The sequence below is a fragment of the Gobio gobio genome (genome assembly GCF_949357685.1).
Source record: "Gobio gobio genome assembly, chromosome: 9".
In the NCBI taxonomy this organism is placed as follows: domain Eukaryota; kingdom Metazoa; phylum Chordata; class Actinopteri; order Cypriniformes; family Gobionidae; genus Gobio; species Gobio gobio.
This window is the reverse complement of record NC_137115.1, coordinates 37412762-37431095: the sequence shown is the minus strand read 5'-3', so window position 1 is coordinate 37431095 and position 18334 is coordinate 37412762. Positions and strand designations below refer to the sequence as shown.

The 18334-nt window shown below is 38.7% G+C and overlaps 1 protein-coding gene across 1 annotated transcript in view; it reads right to left on the bottom strand.

Annotated features, from left to right (window-relative positions):
- LOC307131765 (protein arginine N-methyltransferase 8-B) overlaps positions 1-18334 on the bottom strand; it is a 53175-nt gene that overhangs the window by 23510 nt on the left and 11331 nt on the right. The window contains exons 2-3 of the mRNA XM_079825640.1: positions 10987-11226; positions 9071-9226 (exon numbers count right to left, since the gene is read on the bottom strand). Of these exons, the coding sequence (XP_079681766.1) occupies positions 9071-9226; positions 10987-11226 (396 nt within the window). The remainder of the gene's footprint in view (positions 1-9070; positions 9227-10986; positions 11227-18334) is intronic.

Genomic DNA, 18334 nt, shown 5'->3' with positions numbered 1-18334 from the left:
CAGTCAGAATCGCTTCAAATGACAAACCCACGCCTTCGCCGGTATATGGCAGCCCCACCTGTTTCTGGAAAAGTTTCACGTACTGCAGTGGGTCAGCATTGAGTTTAAAAGTAATCAGAGAAGCCCATAACACAGTCAGCACATTTCAACTCTCAGAAGAAAAGTTCTTGATGTGCACATCAAGATGAGGGGGAAAGTGCCTTGGCTTGAGCTGCAGTAAACAGAGATCAAGGGAAAACCTTTGCAAACATGACAAGTTTAAATATAAAAGATGATTTTATTCATAGTTTGGGTGAATGACTACTTTAAGCATGTTTTAGGTGTTTATTTAGACATTTTTTGCTATACATTAATGGACTTTCCCCTGGTTCATTTCATGCTATCAAGGAACAAAAATGTTCACAGTAAAGCCCTTATAATGGAGGCATATAGGTCTTTGCATCAGGGGAAATGTTGTACTGTTGTATAACATGAGAAGATAGCTTACCATATTAATTTACCCAATATTCTCCTGTCATGACAAAGTTAAGCTAATAAGCCCATGGCATGACATATGTGAGGACATAAGAGAGGGACTGTTTTCAATGAAAATATGCTAGCAAAACATAATCAGGGGTTCATACACCTAAGACAGCAGTTCAAAACTTCTAAAAGGATTATTTAGACAACTTTACAGCTCAAATAACATGTTTTTTGTGCAGGAATGTTTTAAGCAGTTTAACAAAATAAGTCCCATAGACTTCTCTTGTAAACACATTACTGTGAAACTGAGGGATGTCAAAATTATTTCAGTGATAACTGACACAAATGTCAGTATATGCATAATCGCAATGGTTTGTGATAAATTAATGATTTAATACTTCAAAAAGTTATGTATAGTCAAAGTTTTAGGTCAACGCAGATAGTATAGCAACTGGCACATGAATATTAGTTGGGAAATGTCTGCGTGTGTGTGTGTGCATGATAGCGTGCGCGTGCTCTGACGCAAGACAATCACAAGCTGCAATGCTCTCACAGCAAACTAATCTGAGAAAATGAGTCAGCCCGAGGCATCCACAGCTGCTGCTGCTGCTGACGATTGAGTGCCAAAACGAAGAAGCACCTCAAAGATATGGCAGTATTTTGGTTTTAAAAGAGATGACCACATGCAGACTGAAGTTGTGAGTAAATCATGTAAATCTCGAGTGGCAACGCAAAGGGGAAACTCTACAAATCTTTACAATCACCTCAAGATGAAGCACAACAATTTGTATCAGCTATGCTCTGCAGAAAAATCTTCAAGCCCAGATGATCAACCCTTGTTCCCGAACCTAGGCAACAATCCATGGCATCAAGCTTTGAAAGCTTAACCTGCAAGCTCCCGGCATCATAGAGAAATAACATTGGTATTTAACACGCTGTCTGGCAAAGCATATATATGGTTCCGATCGCCACAGTCTGAAAACCAGGTTTTGTGCACCTGATGAATAGACAACCGGTATAATATTGCTCTTATTTTTCCCAAATTGCTATCCCCCAAATGTATGAGCATACTTATACGCGATGGTGTCAAGTTGAAACTGAGAGATGTCAAACATTTTGTATGACAGACCTCTGGCCCAGTGGGACAACAGAGCTGTACATTAGTTTAACGGTTAATTTTATTGACTAAGACTTTAAAATGAGAAATTGGTAATTGCAGACGGCAAATTTTCCCAGTGAGTACAACAGGGAAAACAGCTCTAGGACTGGGAATGTGCAAAAGGCTGATGGGACATTTTGCCCATAGCTGGAAAAATAAAGAAGCAAAGCACAGAGAAAACTTAACCTGCCATAATATAGTCTGATCACAGAGTGCCCAACACGATGGGGCACTAAGCAGCAAATAATGGAAAAGACACTGGAACAGAAGAGGGCTCTGCCACAAATTCTCTCTGAAAATCGGAGTACATGACATCTGGTTGAGGTCCTTGAGTCAGTAAACAATGCATTGACGAGTTTACAGATTTTACAGAGTTTACACAGTTTACAGATCTGCCTGGGGAGGACTACACAAGCATTTCCTATCTACAGCCAGTTCTTCATTTACTGAAGACAAAAACATGTGCTGCTGATGAGGAAGACACGGAGCTAACACACTCAATAGGGGCTTTCGCGCCGGAGGAACCTTTTCATATTTCCTAGAACTAATGGCGGCCTGTGTGCTTAGGCTCTGGCATTCTCGGTGCCGTCAACATAAATGTCTTCCACACGTCAAAATAAAAGTCACAACAACAAGCGCGGCTTACGTCACTTCTTACGTCACACTGGTTGTGTGAATGCAACCAGGAAAATGGCCCTAGGGGAACATTTAGTTCTCTGAGGAACCACCCTGGTGGCTAGCTCCTAGAACTAAGTTCCTAACTACCCAGTGCGAAAGGGGCTATTTAAAACCAAAGTGCTGGCATACATGGAGGCAAAATATGAGGATCCCACAACCCAAAGTGTGCTGAACATTGCCCCTTTTCTTGACCCAAGGTTAAAAAAAAAAACTACATTTGTAAGGAAAAACTGTCACAAATGAGTTCAAGGTTAATATCGGAAATGAAGGCAATTCAGAAGGTATAAGGATATTTTAAATGGCAAGGATGATTTGAGCTCCTGAGTGCATTCATGCTTTATTTTTAATTATTTTACAGCCTGCTGTTGAAATCTAATCATCAACAGATGCTGAGTCAGGGACTCAGCCGAGCCAAAGTGCCACAGCCACAAGTGCAAAGTGGATGAAGAAGTCTTTAGGACGGATCTACATCTCCCTCTGAATCCTCTGACCAAGCAATCATTGAAGTAGAATTTAACAGCTACATTCTGATCCCCAAACTCCACAGTGAGAAGAACCCTTTGGCATGGTGGGAAATTTAACAAGCTGGTGCGAAAGTATCTGCCTTCCACTTGCCTACCCTCTGAAAGACTTTTCAGGCAATGTATATCAACACTTCTCTGAAAACAAGCAAATTGGACATGCTGGGTTTCTTATCCACAAATCTGTAACAGTATGAATGCTGGATTTTAGTATGAATGCTAAAATGTGACAAAGCAAAGCACCATGCACTATTTTTACAAAAATTATACAATATTTAATATTAGTCGCATTAAAGGCAGATGATAAGTACAAAACAATAAACTACTCCGTTTAAACTGTATGTTGTTATGTCCCATCAGCTAGAATTCAATTATTGGTGACTTGATAGACTAAAGAATGAAAAAGGATTCAGTTTTGTGCTAAATAATGTTTTATAAACATAGTTCGGGAGGAGCACGTCAGATAATTGACACAGGTGGAGAGCACTCAGCTAATCAACAGTAAGAGGTATATATATACACGCAGCAGTCTTACCTCCATTCATTGACAGTTTCTAGCATCCCTCCACCACCCCTTCTCCACACTTTTATTTTATCAACCGCTTTCATATACGGGGGTACTCTGGGTTCGGGCCAAATTCCGAGCTCGAAGCCCTCCCCCGGACAGCACGCCAAATACGCAGTTAAACTTCTCTCCATAAATTATATGTAAGTGTGAACTCGTGAATCTGATGAGATCCTCTAGTGTCTGTCTTGTCGTTTTTGTAATCATATCTCATTGGCGGTCCTACTTGGCACCTTGTACCCTCAATCTATCCAATCGTGACATTCTTTTACTGTTATCTTTCCCTTCATACTGTATGACCTCGAACTTTGTGCTTCGAGTGGCATTTCCAGTTTGATTCCCTCTTTGACTTGTTATTCCGGCTTGCTGTCCATGGCTCACGCAGGATTCTTCTCCAGCTCCATATTTCAAATCGAGTCAATCTTCCTTCGGTTTTGTTTTCCGGATCATCCAGCTTTCGGAACCGTAGGTGACAACTGAGAATATGAGGGTCTGAAATATTTTATCTAGAGAGTTCATTAGTATTGCCCAGTGCCAAATAATTTTTTTTTGAGTACTAGTTGAATCATTGGTCACAAGGGCACCTTAAATATATATATATAATAGATTTATTTAAATAATATAGATTGTTAATCTTTTCAGTAATCAGTAGTAGGGCTTGCTGATGCACTATTGTCCATACTTACGGTTAGAGGTTGTAAAGTATTAAAGGGTTAGTTCACCCAAAAATGGAAATTAGCCCGTGATTTACTCACCCTCAAGTCATCCTAGGTGTATATGACATTCTTCTTTCAGACGAATAAAATTGGAGTTATATTAAAAAAGTCCAAGCATTATAATGGCAGTGAATTGTTGTCTCATTTATGAAGTCCATAAAAGTGTATCTCTCCATCATATAACTGCTCCACACGGCTCTGGGGGGTTAATAAAGGCCTTCTGAAGCGAAGTGGTGTGTTTGTGTAAGAAAAATATCCATATTTAAAACTTTATAGACCAATAACTAACTTCCAGCGGATTGCTGTACACATCGATTTACAGCAAAAATCATAGGCTAATTTTCATTTTTGGTTGAACGAACCCTTTTAGCTTCGGTGTGTAACTGCATAATTTGAGCTGTGGATATGTATGATGTTTGCCTGGCAGTGGACAGTAAAATAATCCCATAAACTTACAATGAAGCAGGGACAAGAACAATATATTTACGTTATTTTTCAACGCGGAAGTAAGGCAAAAAATGGCTCTTTTACATAAAAAATAAGGTGGATATAAATATCAGAATAGGCAGAATACCCTAGTATTGTGGCAGCCAATTTTGCATAGGCATAAAAATCTAGTTTATTTCAGCACTGAGCAAGTGTTTTTTGTTTGCGATGAGCACTGTAACATTGACACTGAGGAGAGTTTGTGCTCTCCGGCATTTAAATATATGATGAAGCCATTCAGAGAACTGTTCATTATCACAGTGCAACTGGATAAGAGCAGCGAGGTGCAAATCACATCAGCTCAATTACAGCAGAACAGCGACTCAGACACCAACACACGGCTAGGCTTCCTAAGGTAGTTTCATTCTCTTCTGAAAATTAAGGAAAACTCTTGAACATTCTGTCCCAAGAGGATGGCAGGACACATAAAATTGAGTTTTTCTCTCTGTTCATACTCGGCTTAACTTGGCTTAACGAGCTCTGGCTTTGGTTCTCAAAGAGAAAGTGCAAAACAAGCACCACATGGTTAATGGGGCTCTTCTGACCTTTACTGCGTTCTTTGGTGTGCCTTTTTCTCAGATTTATCAGAAGAGCCAATTACCACAGCCTCACAATGTAGTGTGTTAGATCCTGATATATCAGCACGGCCAATAAAGGCTGCCCGCTGAAAACCTTCACTAACCACTGGGCAGGAATGCATTAAGGGGGAGAGGTCTGAATGGACAGGCCAGGAAGTGAGAAAGCGAAATGGAATGAAATTGGGGAATTGCTAAACATAAAACAGAAAGGGTCCCTTAAAAAAAGTACTGTGGTGGTGTAATGGTATAATGATATCACATGGTAATCTGACTGCACTTTGATTTGATATATCAAGTCAAGTCACGTTTATTTATATAGCAGTTTTTTATAGTTTGTTTCAAAGCAGCTTCACATTAATAAACAGAAAAATATGTGTTAATGTTGTAAATTTCATCCATTATGAAACCAATTCATTGTCAGTTGTAAAGCAGAACTACAGAAGATAATAGTGTTATGATAGTAGCTCAATTTAGTTTTTTTACAGTTTTTTTTATTCGCTTTAGTACTATTTTCACAACCAAGGTGTACATTTTCAAAACTCATAGTGCTAATATCACAACAGATCATCAAAAGTGGACTTTTTTCAAACATTTCAGCATATTTTCAAATGTGTTAATACAATACACAAAACCACAAAGTATCCTTTTCACTACACAAAATAAGTGTTTCCTCTTTATAAATGTTTCATTCACAGTAACTGCCTTTCATAAAGCTCTTACTATCAAACTTTTGATTTGCATCTCTTCTCGTTCACTTTAAAACATTTGTCTATTATTTAATCCAACTGATCTTAATGGTTAATCAATGAATCATTTGGTTCACCTATAGATTTCTATAGATATTGATTATATAGACATAGTTTCTACTTTGTTTGCAATTTCCGATATGGATAACCATATGTAATGAATTCTTTTTACATTACAAGCGATTTATCTTAGATTATAACTACTTTGTCAAAGTGTGTGTGTGTGTGTGTGTGTGTGTGTGTGTGTGGGGCCTGGTAAACTCTACATTATGGGGACAAAATGTCCCCATAAAAATGGCAATATCCTAAATCCTTGTCCTTGCGGGGACATTTTTTTTGTCCCCATGGCCATGAGGAAACTTATAGATACAGAATGTTTTTTTTGTTGAAAATTTAAAAATGCAGAAAGTTTTGTGTGATGGGTAGGTTTAGGGGTTAGGGTTAGTGTTAGTGTAAGGGGAGAGAATATACAGTTTGTATAGCTTGTAACCATTATGCCTACGTATACCCAGACAGATTATAAGAGTATAAGGGAGAGGAAATAGTCAATGACGGTGTAACATCAGACTGATCAGAAATCAGAAGAAGGGCGACAGATGGCATCAAATATAACATTTTACATTACAGTATGTATGCCATGTGATACTGTAAACAGATTACCATGGTAGAGTCTGCCACATTACTGTAACTCACCCTTATAAAGCTCAACTTTAGATTCGAGTAATATGGTACAGTGAGAACATTTACTGTATTGGCAGCAAACTCTGTTATAGCACAGAGCATCATGGCTGTGTAATAACTTCATCACACCTTTTGATAACACTGAATAATACTATTACAAACATTATGGATTCAATGACATAAGTTAGGTAATGTAAGTGTATTTTCTAATGAGGCAAATGTAGCCTCTGTTACAGTAGATAATTCAGCAACGAGGGAGATTTGAAACATGTATCTTATATTGTTTTCTGTTGGATGAACTGATTGTTAAAAGTACTAAACTGAAAGAAGATCACACTGTTGTGTTTCGGTGATTAAACCAAATGTTCTCATTATATATTATAATAATCTTGTGTTTGAAACAATGATTACATGGACTGAAAATATGTGCAACTGAATGAAAGCATGAGATCAGGTTTTGAAAGAATGACTAGCTGTGTTACAAGTGTGATCAGTTTGGATTTTTGCACTAAGAGTTTTGAAAATGTACACCTTACTTGTGAAAATAGTACTAAAGCGAATAAAAAAAACTGTAATTCAGTTCAATCCACAGTAGCTGAATTTATTAACTTGTTTCATAATTGAACTTTTAAAATGCAAGTCCTGCACAGTGGCCAGAGGGATTTTGAGCCATTCCTCTTCCAGAACAGTGGCCAGGTTACTATCTGATGCTGGTGGAGGAAAACGTTTTCTGACGTGTTCCTCCAAAATACCCCAAAGTGGCTCAAAAAATATTTAGATCTGGTGACCTTACAGGCCATGAAAGATGTTCAACTTCACTTTCGTGTTCATCAAACCATTCTGTCACAAATATTGCTGTGTGTTTTGGTATGCTACAATGCTACAAATTTGGCATCACAACATGATGTTCATTATGAAAAACTGTGATATCGATTTTTAAATTCGAGCCGCAGAGTCTGTAGCCATTTTCAAAAAACGGCTAAAGACACGTCTTTTCCAGCAGCACCTAACCAATCAAGAATAGCACTGAACATTCCATTCGATTCATTTTCTGTCTGTCTAATTTATTTAAAAAAAAAAAAAAAAAAAAAAAAAAATTGTTGTGTGTTCTGTGTTAGATTAACTGAGACTTGTTACAGCACTTGCATACTGTAGCCCTTGACCGTTCTAGTTGCTTCTATTGCTCTCATTTGTAAGTCGCTTTGGATAAAAGCGTCTGCTAAATGACTAAATGTAAATGTAAATGTAAATGTACATGTAAAATGACATTTAGCAGTGTCACTAATTTATTTTTGAAGCCAAATTAAAGCTGTAAGTGAACTATTGATACTGATTTTTACTGTAAAACTTCTTTGAAGCAAGAACCTTGAAGTACCGTATTTCTGTCAGGATCTCTATTGTCAAAGATGACTGGCAGTTAGCATACAGTTTGGATTGCCGGTATGGTTCTGTTCTGAGCAAGAGCAAGAGAGCAGTGATAACCCCCCTTATAGGTTAAACAGAACAGAACCAAAGTATTGCGATATCATTCATTTTCTTAAAGGAACACGCCAACTTTTTGGGACTTTGGCTTATTAACTGTATTCCCCAGAGTTAGATAGAAGTTCATACATACCATTCTCATCTCTGTGCGTGCCATAACTCTGTCTGATGCACCCCTGCCCCCGTTTACCCCTGTTTATAAGATGGCTGTGTCTCATGTAACCTTGTTATTTGTACACGCTGTGACTATACACATCACAACATGTAAATAGGAAAATGTTGGCGTTATTTTGTCACTTATTGAGCAGTAGGCTAGCTGGAGCCATATACCTCCAGTCTTTGTGCTAAGCTAGGCTAGCGGTGTGTGCGTCAGACAGAGTTATGGCACGCACGGAGATGAGAATGGTATGTATGGACTTATCTAACTCTGGGGAATACAGTTAATAAGCCAAAGTCCCAAAAAGTTGGCGTGTTCCTTTAATGACAATAATTAAATGTACAACATAATTGAAGAAATTAGTCGGATTCAAGAGGACTATCAGAAAGCCCAGTCCTGACTAAACGAGAGGAGGAGCTGGGGATGGAGGAGGGTAATTAGCTTCTGAGCAATGCGATAAAGCTGCTGCATGACAATACGGAATGAACCATATACTGTATATACTGTATTGAGTAGCTGATGCGAGCACTACTAACGCTACCCTTGATAACTTGCTAAGCTTGTTTGCTATGCCCTTTAAACAGATTATTTCTTTCTGTTTTCATCTGGGTTGAACTTTTGATCTTTATTATGAAATAAGTAGGTGGTGATATGTCATCATATTTCTCTAAAAAGAGGATTATTCGCTTATACCTTCAAATAAACTCTTCAAATATCGCTCTTGGTGCGACACAGCGACTGCCACACATGATGCTATTTTGGGCTCTGTGGATTGTTCCAGCACGGTAGGAGGCTACAGGCTCATGCGGTTTTAGGCATAAGGAGGGCCAACCTCTTACCCCATACACGTGCTTGGCTCCGGCCTTGGCAGCGAACATGGAGAGGATGCCAGTACCACTCCCCACGTCCAGCACGATCTTGTCCTTGAAGATGTGTTTGTTATGGTACATGGAGTTCCTGTATGTCAACGTCCTCACTTCATCCTTTAGCATTTCCTGTACATCCATGCATGCACAAAAACGTTTTACTGCTTTGTAACATGATCGTGTTTCAAATTTTAGTGAGCTGCCTATCTAGACAACTGTAACAGAAAAGTACCATAGCATAATCTCATAGTTGTTTGGGCACAGTACCATGGTTTATTTTAACTTTGAGTGTCATTAAATGGTATTTTTATATGGTAAATATTTATATTTCAGCATGGTATATATACATACCATGATATTACTAAAAAATCACTGTTCTGCAAGGTTTTTTTTTAAAAAAAAAAAAGTGTATCTAAAATGCTGTCTAGGTAGGCAGCTCAATATGTTTTGAAACACAGCCAATTAATTAAGTCTTCATTATTATAAATTATAAAGGTGTTGTTTTTTTGGGCATGGAAATATCTGGTTTATGGACATGTATTGGACATGTACATGTATTAAGATTTGATACATCACTATACCTTGGTACAGCCTTTTCTAAAAAAAAAAAAAAAAAAAAAAAAGGTATGGGCCCATGAATGCTGTCTAAGTAGATACAGTATCTCACCTAGTTTTAAAACACAGCCAACACATTATCCAATAGTTATGTTTAACCCTATAAAGCCTATGTATCATATTTGATTACAAAATGCTTTGAAACCTTTCATGATTTTTATAAAGTAAACGTAAGAATAACTTTTATGTTGTTATTAGTAATATTTCAAGATGAACACTTACTGGACTGAAGCAAGTTCAGTTTAATTGATGAGTCTGATACACTGTTATAAATATCTAATTTATTTACATTACAAGCTATCAGAATTTCATCTTACTTTTTGGCCATATAAAATAGATAACTTCACCTAATTGCATATTTTGCTCAGTTTGGGCCTCGGAATAAAATTGAGGTGTTTTTCCTAATTGAGTATGAGCTCTATATTCTCCTATATCATACCAAATGAGCCATACAAATGTCTGATGAATATGTATATATATATATATATATATATATATATATATATATATATATATATATATATATATATATATATATATATATATATATATATATATATATATATATATATTACTACTTATTTTCGGATCATTTCATATTTCAGGCTTTATAGGGTTAATGAAGCAATGTGGTAATTAAATCTAATCAATAAAAATTCAATACAGTAATCTGCCTATAGATATGTGATGCTATAGGTGCGTTTGAAAAAGCCTATGCTAACAAAGCATCATGGTATTGTCTTGTTTTTTTGGACATTATTTTTTAAATGTGGTATATTATATACCATCATTAATATATACCATCAATAATCATTCACTTCCATGGTTATTATTAGCATTATTGTACAAACGTAAAATAAGACGTGGATCTCTGACAACCTGTGAGATTGTAAAAAAAAACTTGCTGTCACCATTACAGCATGTCTCCTCAGATTTATGCAGCTTTTTTTGGTGTACGCCTCTGTCACATTTAGATGAGAGAAGGGAAAAAAGATCTGACCTATATGCTAAAAATGAGTGTGAACAAAATTAATCTTGCAGGTCTCGCCTGAACCTCCCGTTCTCTGCGCTCTCTCATCCTAAAATTCAATGACACCCCCCACCCTCTCTCTCTCTCCTGCTCCATTTCTCTGCACACTCTGCATTATATATAACTCCCAGTATAAATCAAGATGACTGATGTTGATTACCATGAGTACTTATATCCTACAGTTCATCATATAAATCAGCATCTATGTTAAATGTAAGCATCCGCTGCTCTGATGTGCTCATACCTCATGAATGCCGAAGTGGGCATACGAGTCAAAATAGTAATCCCTGGAGGTCATCTCATCGGGGTTGAGGAACTTGGCCATCTTTCCTCTGCCGGGGCAGCTGGGTAAACTGGCTGAGTGAGGGGTGTGAGGCGGATGGGACGGGTGTGTGGGCCGCTGGGCATGATGGACCGATGACACTGGTTTGGGCAGAGGAGAAGGCTGGACCGACTGGGATGGGGCGGCACTCAGGGGCTGTTGCTAAAAAGGGACAAAGGAGAGTTCAACAGGTGTATCTGATTAAGAAATGTCTGGCTGAGAGAGAGAGAGAGAGAGAGAGAGAGAGAGAGAGAGAGAGAGAGAGAGAGAGAGAGAGAGAGAGAGAGAGAGAGAGAGAGAGAGAGAGAGAGAGAGAGAGAGAGAGAGAGAGAGAGAGAGAGATTCTCATCACTGTAATGTGAAAAAAGTAATTATATACAGTAGCACCAAAAAGTATTTTGACACTTAAACCTTCCTTTTAAAAATTCAAATTTGAATTAAAAATTAAGGCAACATTATTATGACACCGTCTGATTGTCTAACATTAGTGAAACATCTTTTTTGTTTTGTTTTGGGTTTTGTTTGGTCACATGCAGGCTTGACTTTATCATCCAGCCAAAGATGCTGGACACAGAAGAACTCTGAACTCACATAAACACCAGGAACAATACAGCTAAACATGAAACTTCAACACAAGACAATGAACAGAAGATAACTGAGGGATTAAATACACAGTGGCTGACGAGGAACAGAACAGGTGAGACAATAATCAATAAAACAATGAATCACTAGGAAACAGAAACTAAACAGGAAAAGTCAAACTAGGCAAAACAGGAACTTCAGACTAAGCGTCCCAACACACACAGGCCAAAACTATTTTGTTTTGTTTCGGGTGAAATGTGACTAGGGGCCTATACCATGAAGCCAGTTTAGCTGGCTAACCAGATATGTTTAAGATTACAGAGCTGCCAACTCTCACGCATTGGCCGTGAGACACACACATTTGATTGGTTTCACGCGCTCACACGCCACATCCCCGATTTCTCACGCGGAAGTGTCAACCCTGTCGGTCAAATGCCTGAAAGATGAGTTTATCTATAGATCTACCTGTTGAGCCACTCGTGGTCGACTAGTTATGCTTTAGGTGAGGGGGTTCAAGATAAATGTGCAAATAAATAGGGTGTAGTGTGACCACAAGCTATATTCTGTTTTGGGTTCTGACAGAACGAGCCTGTAATGAGAGAAAGTGTGCGCCGGAGCGATCGCATTGCACATGAACTGGAGCGCGTCAAATAAATTAACCAAAACTCAGCAGGCTACTTGCCTCACAGACATGAGAAATATGTGTATAGAATGCTTTAAATGTCCACTTTTCGAAACGGAAAATAAATAGTCAAGCAAAGTGCACTGTTCACGAGCAGCTCTGGCGTCCAGTCCCGCTACTGGCCGTCTTGGTGCCCTAAGCGTAATTATTTTATGGTGCTGCTGGCATCTCAGAGCGTTTCTGTTCAGAATGCTGCGCTCCATCACTGCATGAGCTGTGAGTTTAACCTGCGTTTTAGACTAATCCTGACTCCTGAGTATTTCGTTTTAGTTGCACATTATGTTCTTGCACTGATGTTAAGTTTTTGTAGCAATTTTGCACTAACAGCCAGTTTGAGATATAGGCTATATTTGATTATTGTGTGTATCGGATAGTTTACAAAATCAAATGATTCTGACCATTTTTGCCATTGAAATGACTGGGGAAAAAAGTGTCCCAATCTCCCTGAATTCACCCCATACTATTTGAAATCATAATTACATGGCATTATGTTGCCTGAAACCCCAAATATTATAACATTCTTCATTAACAATTATTCAGTTATTTTTAACAATGTAATTGTAAAAAAAAAAAAAAAAAAAAAAAAGGAGTTTCAATGTAACTAGCAACTTTTTGATAGTAACCTGTAGTGTTTTCTTTCAAAAGGGTAGCTTGAATGTAACTTAAATACTTTAACTTACAAGTAGCTTAATTAATTATCAACCTATACTTATCTATAAAAATAATATATATTGCAATATTGAAGAAAAATGCGATATGCGATATCCTTGTTAAATAATGTGATATTGCTTTAGTGTGTAAACTCTATTTCTTTCACCAACTGATATCTTTCACTTAAAGCATAACCGACTGTGTTTACATGAATACTCATCAAGACAGCCATTTTGACATAACTGTGTGTGTATTTGACAGTTCAAGAGTGTAACAAGACACGAAAAAAAGAACAGCTTGTGCGCACGTTTCAATGTGTGTGACAGACAGCAGACAGCGCGAGACTGCAAGGAGTTGTTTTTTGTAAGTTATTGCGTTTAATAACTCTTATTGACGTCAAGCAAGTAACATAAGTAACAGTCGTGTGCCCAGTCTATCTGTCAATCTGAAGACCACGCCCACCGGGGGGGGGGAACAATCGAACGCTCTCCATTGACTTTGCATTGCGTGAAGCGGCCTCCTTGTCATTTCAGACTTATAACAAAAAAATAGAACAGTGTCTAAAAGCGGATATGTGACAAAGTGTACAGCAAACAAGCTAAACAAAACCCACAACCAAAAACCCAGAAGTTTTTATAAGCTGTTGACACAAAAAACAAGCATTTAAGGACACAAAAGTGGATACAGGCCATTGAGACAGAGCGTGACACGTTATATTACACTGAGAAGTACACACACTGGAGGGGAACGTAATCAGCGACAGGAAATATAATATATAAACCTGACATTTGGATATTTGACTTAACAAAATGTTTACTGCACACATACACATACTGAGTGTCAGGATCTCAAAATTTACCCATTCTTCCTGCTGAAGCGTCACTTTTTACTGCCTTTATACACTTTTGTCTCCTTAAACTCTCGTTTTTTGGGGTTGACAGCTTATAAAAACTTATTTCTGTGTTTTTTAGCTTATTTGCTGTACACTTTGTCACATATCAGCTTTTAGACATTGTTCTGTTTTTTGTTATAAGTCCGAAATGACAAGGATGCAGCCTCACACAATGCAAAGTCAATGGAGAGCGTTGGATTGTCCCCCCCCCCCAGTGTGGGCGTGGCCTAAATACGCTCTGTCTCTATATGCGTCGACCTAAAACGTACACTTTTCACAATGTTGAAGTAGCCTATTAAAATCATTTAGATATTGCGTACTCTTGCGATATGCATATTGCGATATGTACAATTGCGATATTTCGATAATTTCGAAATATTGCGCAGCCCTTATATATATATATATATGTGTGTAACTGGATTTTGGACTTCCTAACTGACAGACCCCAGAATGTTCGATCAGGATTCACCTGCTCCACATCCATCTCAACACTGGTGTACCACAGGGCTGTGTGCTAAGCCCGTTTCTCTACTCCCTCTTCACCTCCGACTGCAAGCCTGTGTATGGATCTAATTCCATCGTCAAGTTTGCGGACGACACTACGGTGATTGGTCTCATCAGCAACAATGATGAGACTGCCTATAGGGAGGAGATCCAGCACCTGGCCACATGGTGCACTGAAAATAACCTGCTCCTCAACACCACCAAAATGAAGGAGCTCATCGTGGACTTCAGGAAGGAGTCAAGAGGCACACACGACACCATCCACATCAGTGGCCTAAATACGCTCTGTCTCTATATACGTCGACCTAAAACGTACACTTTTCACAATGTTGAAGTAGCCTATTAAAATCATTTAGATATTGCGTACTCTTGCGATATGCATATTGCGATATGTACAATTGCGATATTTCGATAATTTCGAAATATTGGGCAGCCCTTATATATATATATATGTGTGTAACTGGATTTTGGACTTCCTAACTGACAGACCCCAGAATGTTCGATCAGGATTCACCTGCTCCACATCCATCTCAACACTGGTGTACCACAGGGCTGTGTGCTAAGCCCGTTTCTCTACTCCCTCTTCACCTCCGACTGCAAGCCTGTGTATGGATCTAATTCCATCGTCAAGTTTGCGGATGACACTACGGTGATTGGTCTCATCAGCAACAATGATGAGACTGCCTATAGGGAGGAGATCCAGCACCTGGCCACATGGTGCACTGAAAATAACCTGCTCCTCAACACCACCAAAATGAAGGAGCTCATCGTGGACTTCAGGAAGGAGTCAAGAGGCACACACGACACCATCCACATCAATGGAATGGCGGTTGAGCTAGTCTCCAGTTTCAAGTTCCTGGGGATCCACATCTCGGCGGACATGTCGTGGACAACCAACACCTCCAGCCTGGTCAAGAAGGCTCACCAACGCCTCTTCTTCCTGAGGACACTGAGGAAGAATCAGCTCTCCTCGGCTATCCTGGTGAACTTCTATCGCTGCGCAATAGAAAGCATCCTGACCAACTGTGTGGCAGTATGGTATGGGAGCTGCTCTGTTGCGGAGCGCAAGGCACTGCTGCGGGTGGTGAAAACTGCCCAGCGCATCACAGGGACTCCACTACCTGCCATCGAGCACATCCAGAGGAAACGCTGTCTGCATCGAGCTCGCAGCATCCTCAAGGACTCCTCTCACCCAGCCCACAGACTGTTTTCTCTCCTGCCCTCCGGCAGGCGTTTCAGGATCCACCGGACCAGGACCAGCAGACTAAAGAACATTTTTCCCCAGAGCTGTCTCTTTACTGAACTCAAACCCCCGTTGATCCACTTCCCTCATATACTGTTAACTCTCCTCTCCCCCCTCACATCTGCCTTCACTTTGTTATTTGCACTACCGACTGTTTATTACAGTAACAACTGTTTACTTATGTATTTTGCACTACCATACCTTAACTGTATTATGCTCATTTGCACTGCCGAATGTTTATTACAGTACCTACTGTTTACATTTGCATTTTGCACCGTACTTCTAACTGTAATATGCAACCACTTTCCACTGCACTTTTACACTTTCTCGGATAGCTTCTGTCCATAATTTATTGCACTACCTTAATCCACTACTATATTCCTCATTTAGCCTAACATATCATTGTATAACTCTATCTGTAAAATTCTGTTTATAGTAATAACCATCTGTATATTATATTCATAGTACATATTCACCTTTAAATTCTGTTTATAGAAATAACCATCTGTATATTATATTCATAGTACATATTCACCTTTAAATTCTGTTTATAGTAATAACCATCTGTATACTTATTCACTATACATATTCACCTGTAAATTCTTTATAGTTTATAGTAATTACCATCTCTCTATTAATATATATTTATATATATTCAGTACATACCCATGTCCTGCACTTATGCAACCGCTATATATATATTCTTTTTTGGTATTTTTTTTGTGTACGGTAATGATGCTGAATGAGCCAAAACAAAAAGTGCTTTGCACGCGACAAAATTTTAGTTGGCCCCACCAAATCTCACTCCAGTTTTTTTGAAAAGTTGCCAGCCCTGGATTAGTTTGTGCCAATCCTGGGTTTTAGGTACCATTAAAGTGGTTTGGCTTTTAGCAGTGTTCATCTTTATAGTAACTTACTCTCCACGGCTAACTTGCTCCAGGAGAGGTTATGTTCTGGATAAGAGATCTCAAACTGAAATCGTAGTAAGATTTTTCTTTAAGTTGGCCTCTTTTATCTTCTTTTTTCTTCTTATAGACAGCTTTTTTCTGAATCTCGCTGCTTATCTCGCGAGAAGTGAATCTCAGTTTCACTGATCCACAGCATGTGATTGGCTGTTCACTACCGATGTCACAGCTAAACTCCTAAACTCAGGATCAAAGCCTGATTTGACAGAGAAACCTGATGGTCTGAATCATGGGACCAACAAAGCCTGAATAGATTGGTTTAGTTTTGTCAAACTCGAAACTAATCCTGTAACCCTGAGTTTGTTAAACTACCTGGACATTTATTGATGAAATTACCCAAACTGTGACAGTTTAATGTGGTATATGATCCTTCAAAAAGCAAAATGAACAGTGACACTGTATTCAGTGCTGTTTAAAAAAATAATCCTGTTTCAGGTCAGGGGAGCCTTTCCAAGATTGTCTAGCATTTGTCTGTCACATTTCAGAAACCTTGCAGAGGTGGTTAGTGCCTTAAAGGCCCACTGAAGAGTCTTGTGTCTCTGGACCGGAGCAGACTGTGTGTGTGTGTGTGAGCTGCGGCGGTGCGCGTAAAACTAGACCTCATTCACCTCAACTGAAAGCATATAATTAAATAATATTATAAAATACATACAACATTATAATATATAAAATATTAATTAAATGATAAATTGTTACTAAGAAAATCCAGCTGTTTTATTTAATTAGGGGTCCTGGTGTTACTTTGAAAACCCCTAATCTAGAACATTTTTATAGTAACTTACTCTCCACGGCTAACTTGCTCCAGGAGAGGTTATGTTCTGGATAAGAGATCTCAAACTGAAATCGTAGTAAGATTTTTCTTTAAGTTGGCCGTAACGTAATCAGCGACAGGAAATATAATATATAAACCTGACATTTGGATATTTGACTTAACAAAATGTTTACTGCACACATACACATACTGAGTGTCAGGATCTCAAAATTTACCCATTCTTCCTGCTGAATCGTCACGTTTTACTGCCTTTATACACTTTTGTCTCCTTAAACTCTCGTTTTTTGGGGTTGACAGCTTATAAAAACTTATTTCTGTGTTTTTTAGCTTATTTGCTGTACACTTTGTCACATATCAGCTTTTAGACATTGTTCTGTTTTTTGTTATAAGTCCGAAATGACAAGGATGCAGCCTCACACAATGCAAAGTCAATGGAGAGCGTTGGATTGTCCCCCCCCCCAGTGTGGGCGTGGCCTAAATACGCTCTGTCTCTATATGCGTCGACCTAAAACGTACACTTTTCACAATGTTGAAGTCAGTTTCACTGATCCACAGCATGTGATTGGCTGTTCACTACCGATGTCACAGCTAAACTCCTAAACTCAGGATCAAAGCCTGATTTGACAGAGAAACCTGATGGTCTGAATAATGGGACCAACAAAGCCTGAATAGATTGGTTTAGTTTTGTCAAACTCGAAACTAATCCTGTAACCCTGAGTTTGTTAAACTACCTTTGTGGTACAGGCACCTGGACATTTATTGATGAAATTACCCAAACTGTGACAGTTTAATGTGGTATATGATCCTTCAAAAAGCAAAATGAACAGTGACACTGTATTCAGTGCTGTTTAAAAAAATAATCCTGTTTCAGGTCAGGGGAGCCTTTCCAAGATTGTCTAGCATTTGTCTGTCACATTTCAGAAACCTTGCAGAGGTGGTTAGTGCCTTAAAGGCCCACTGAAGAGTCTTGTGTCTCTGG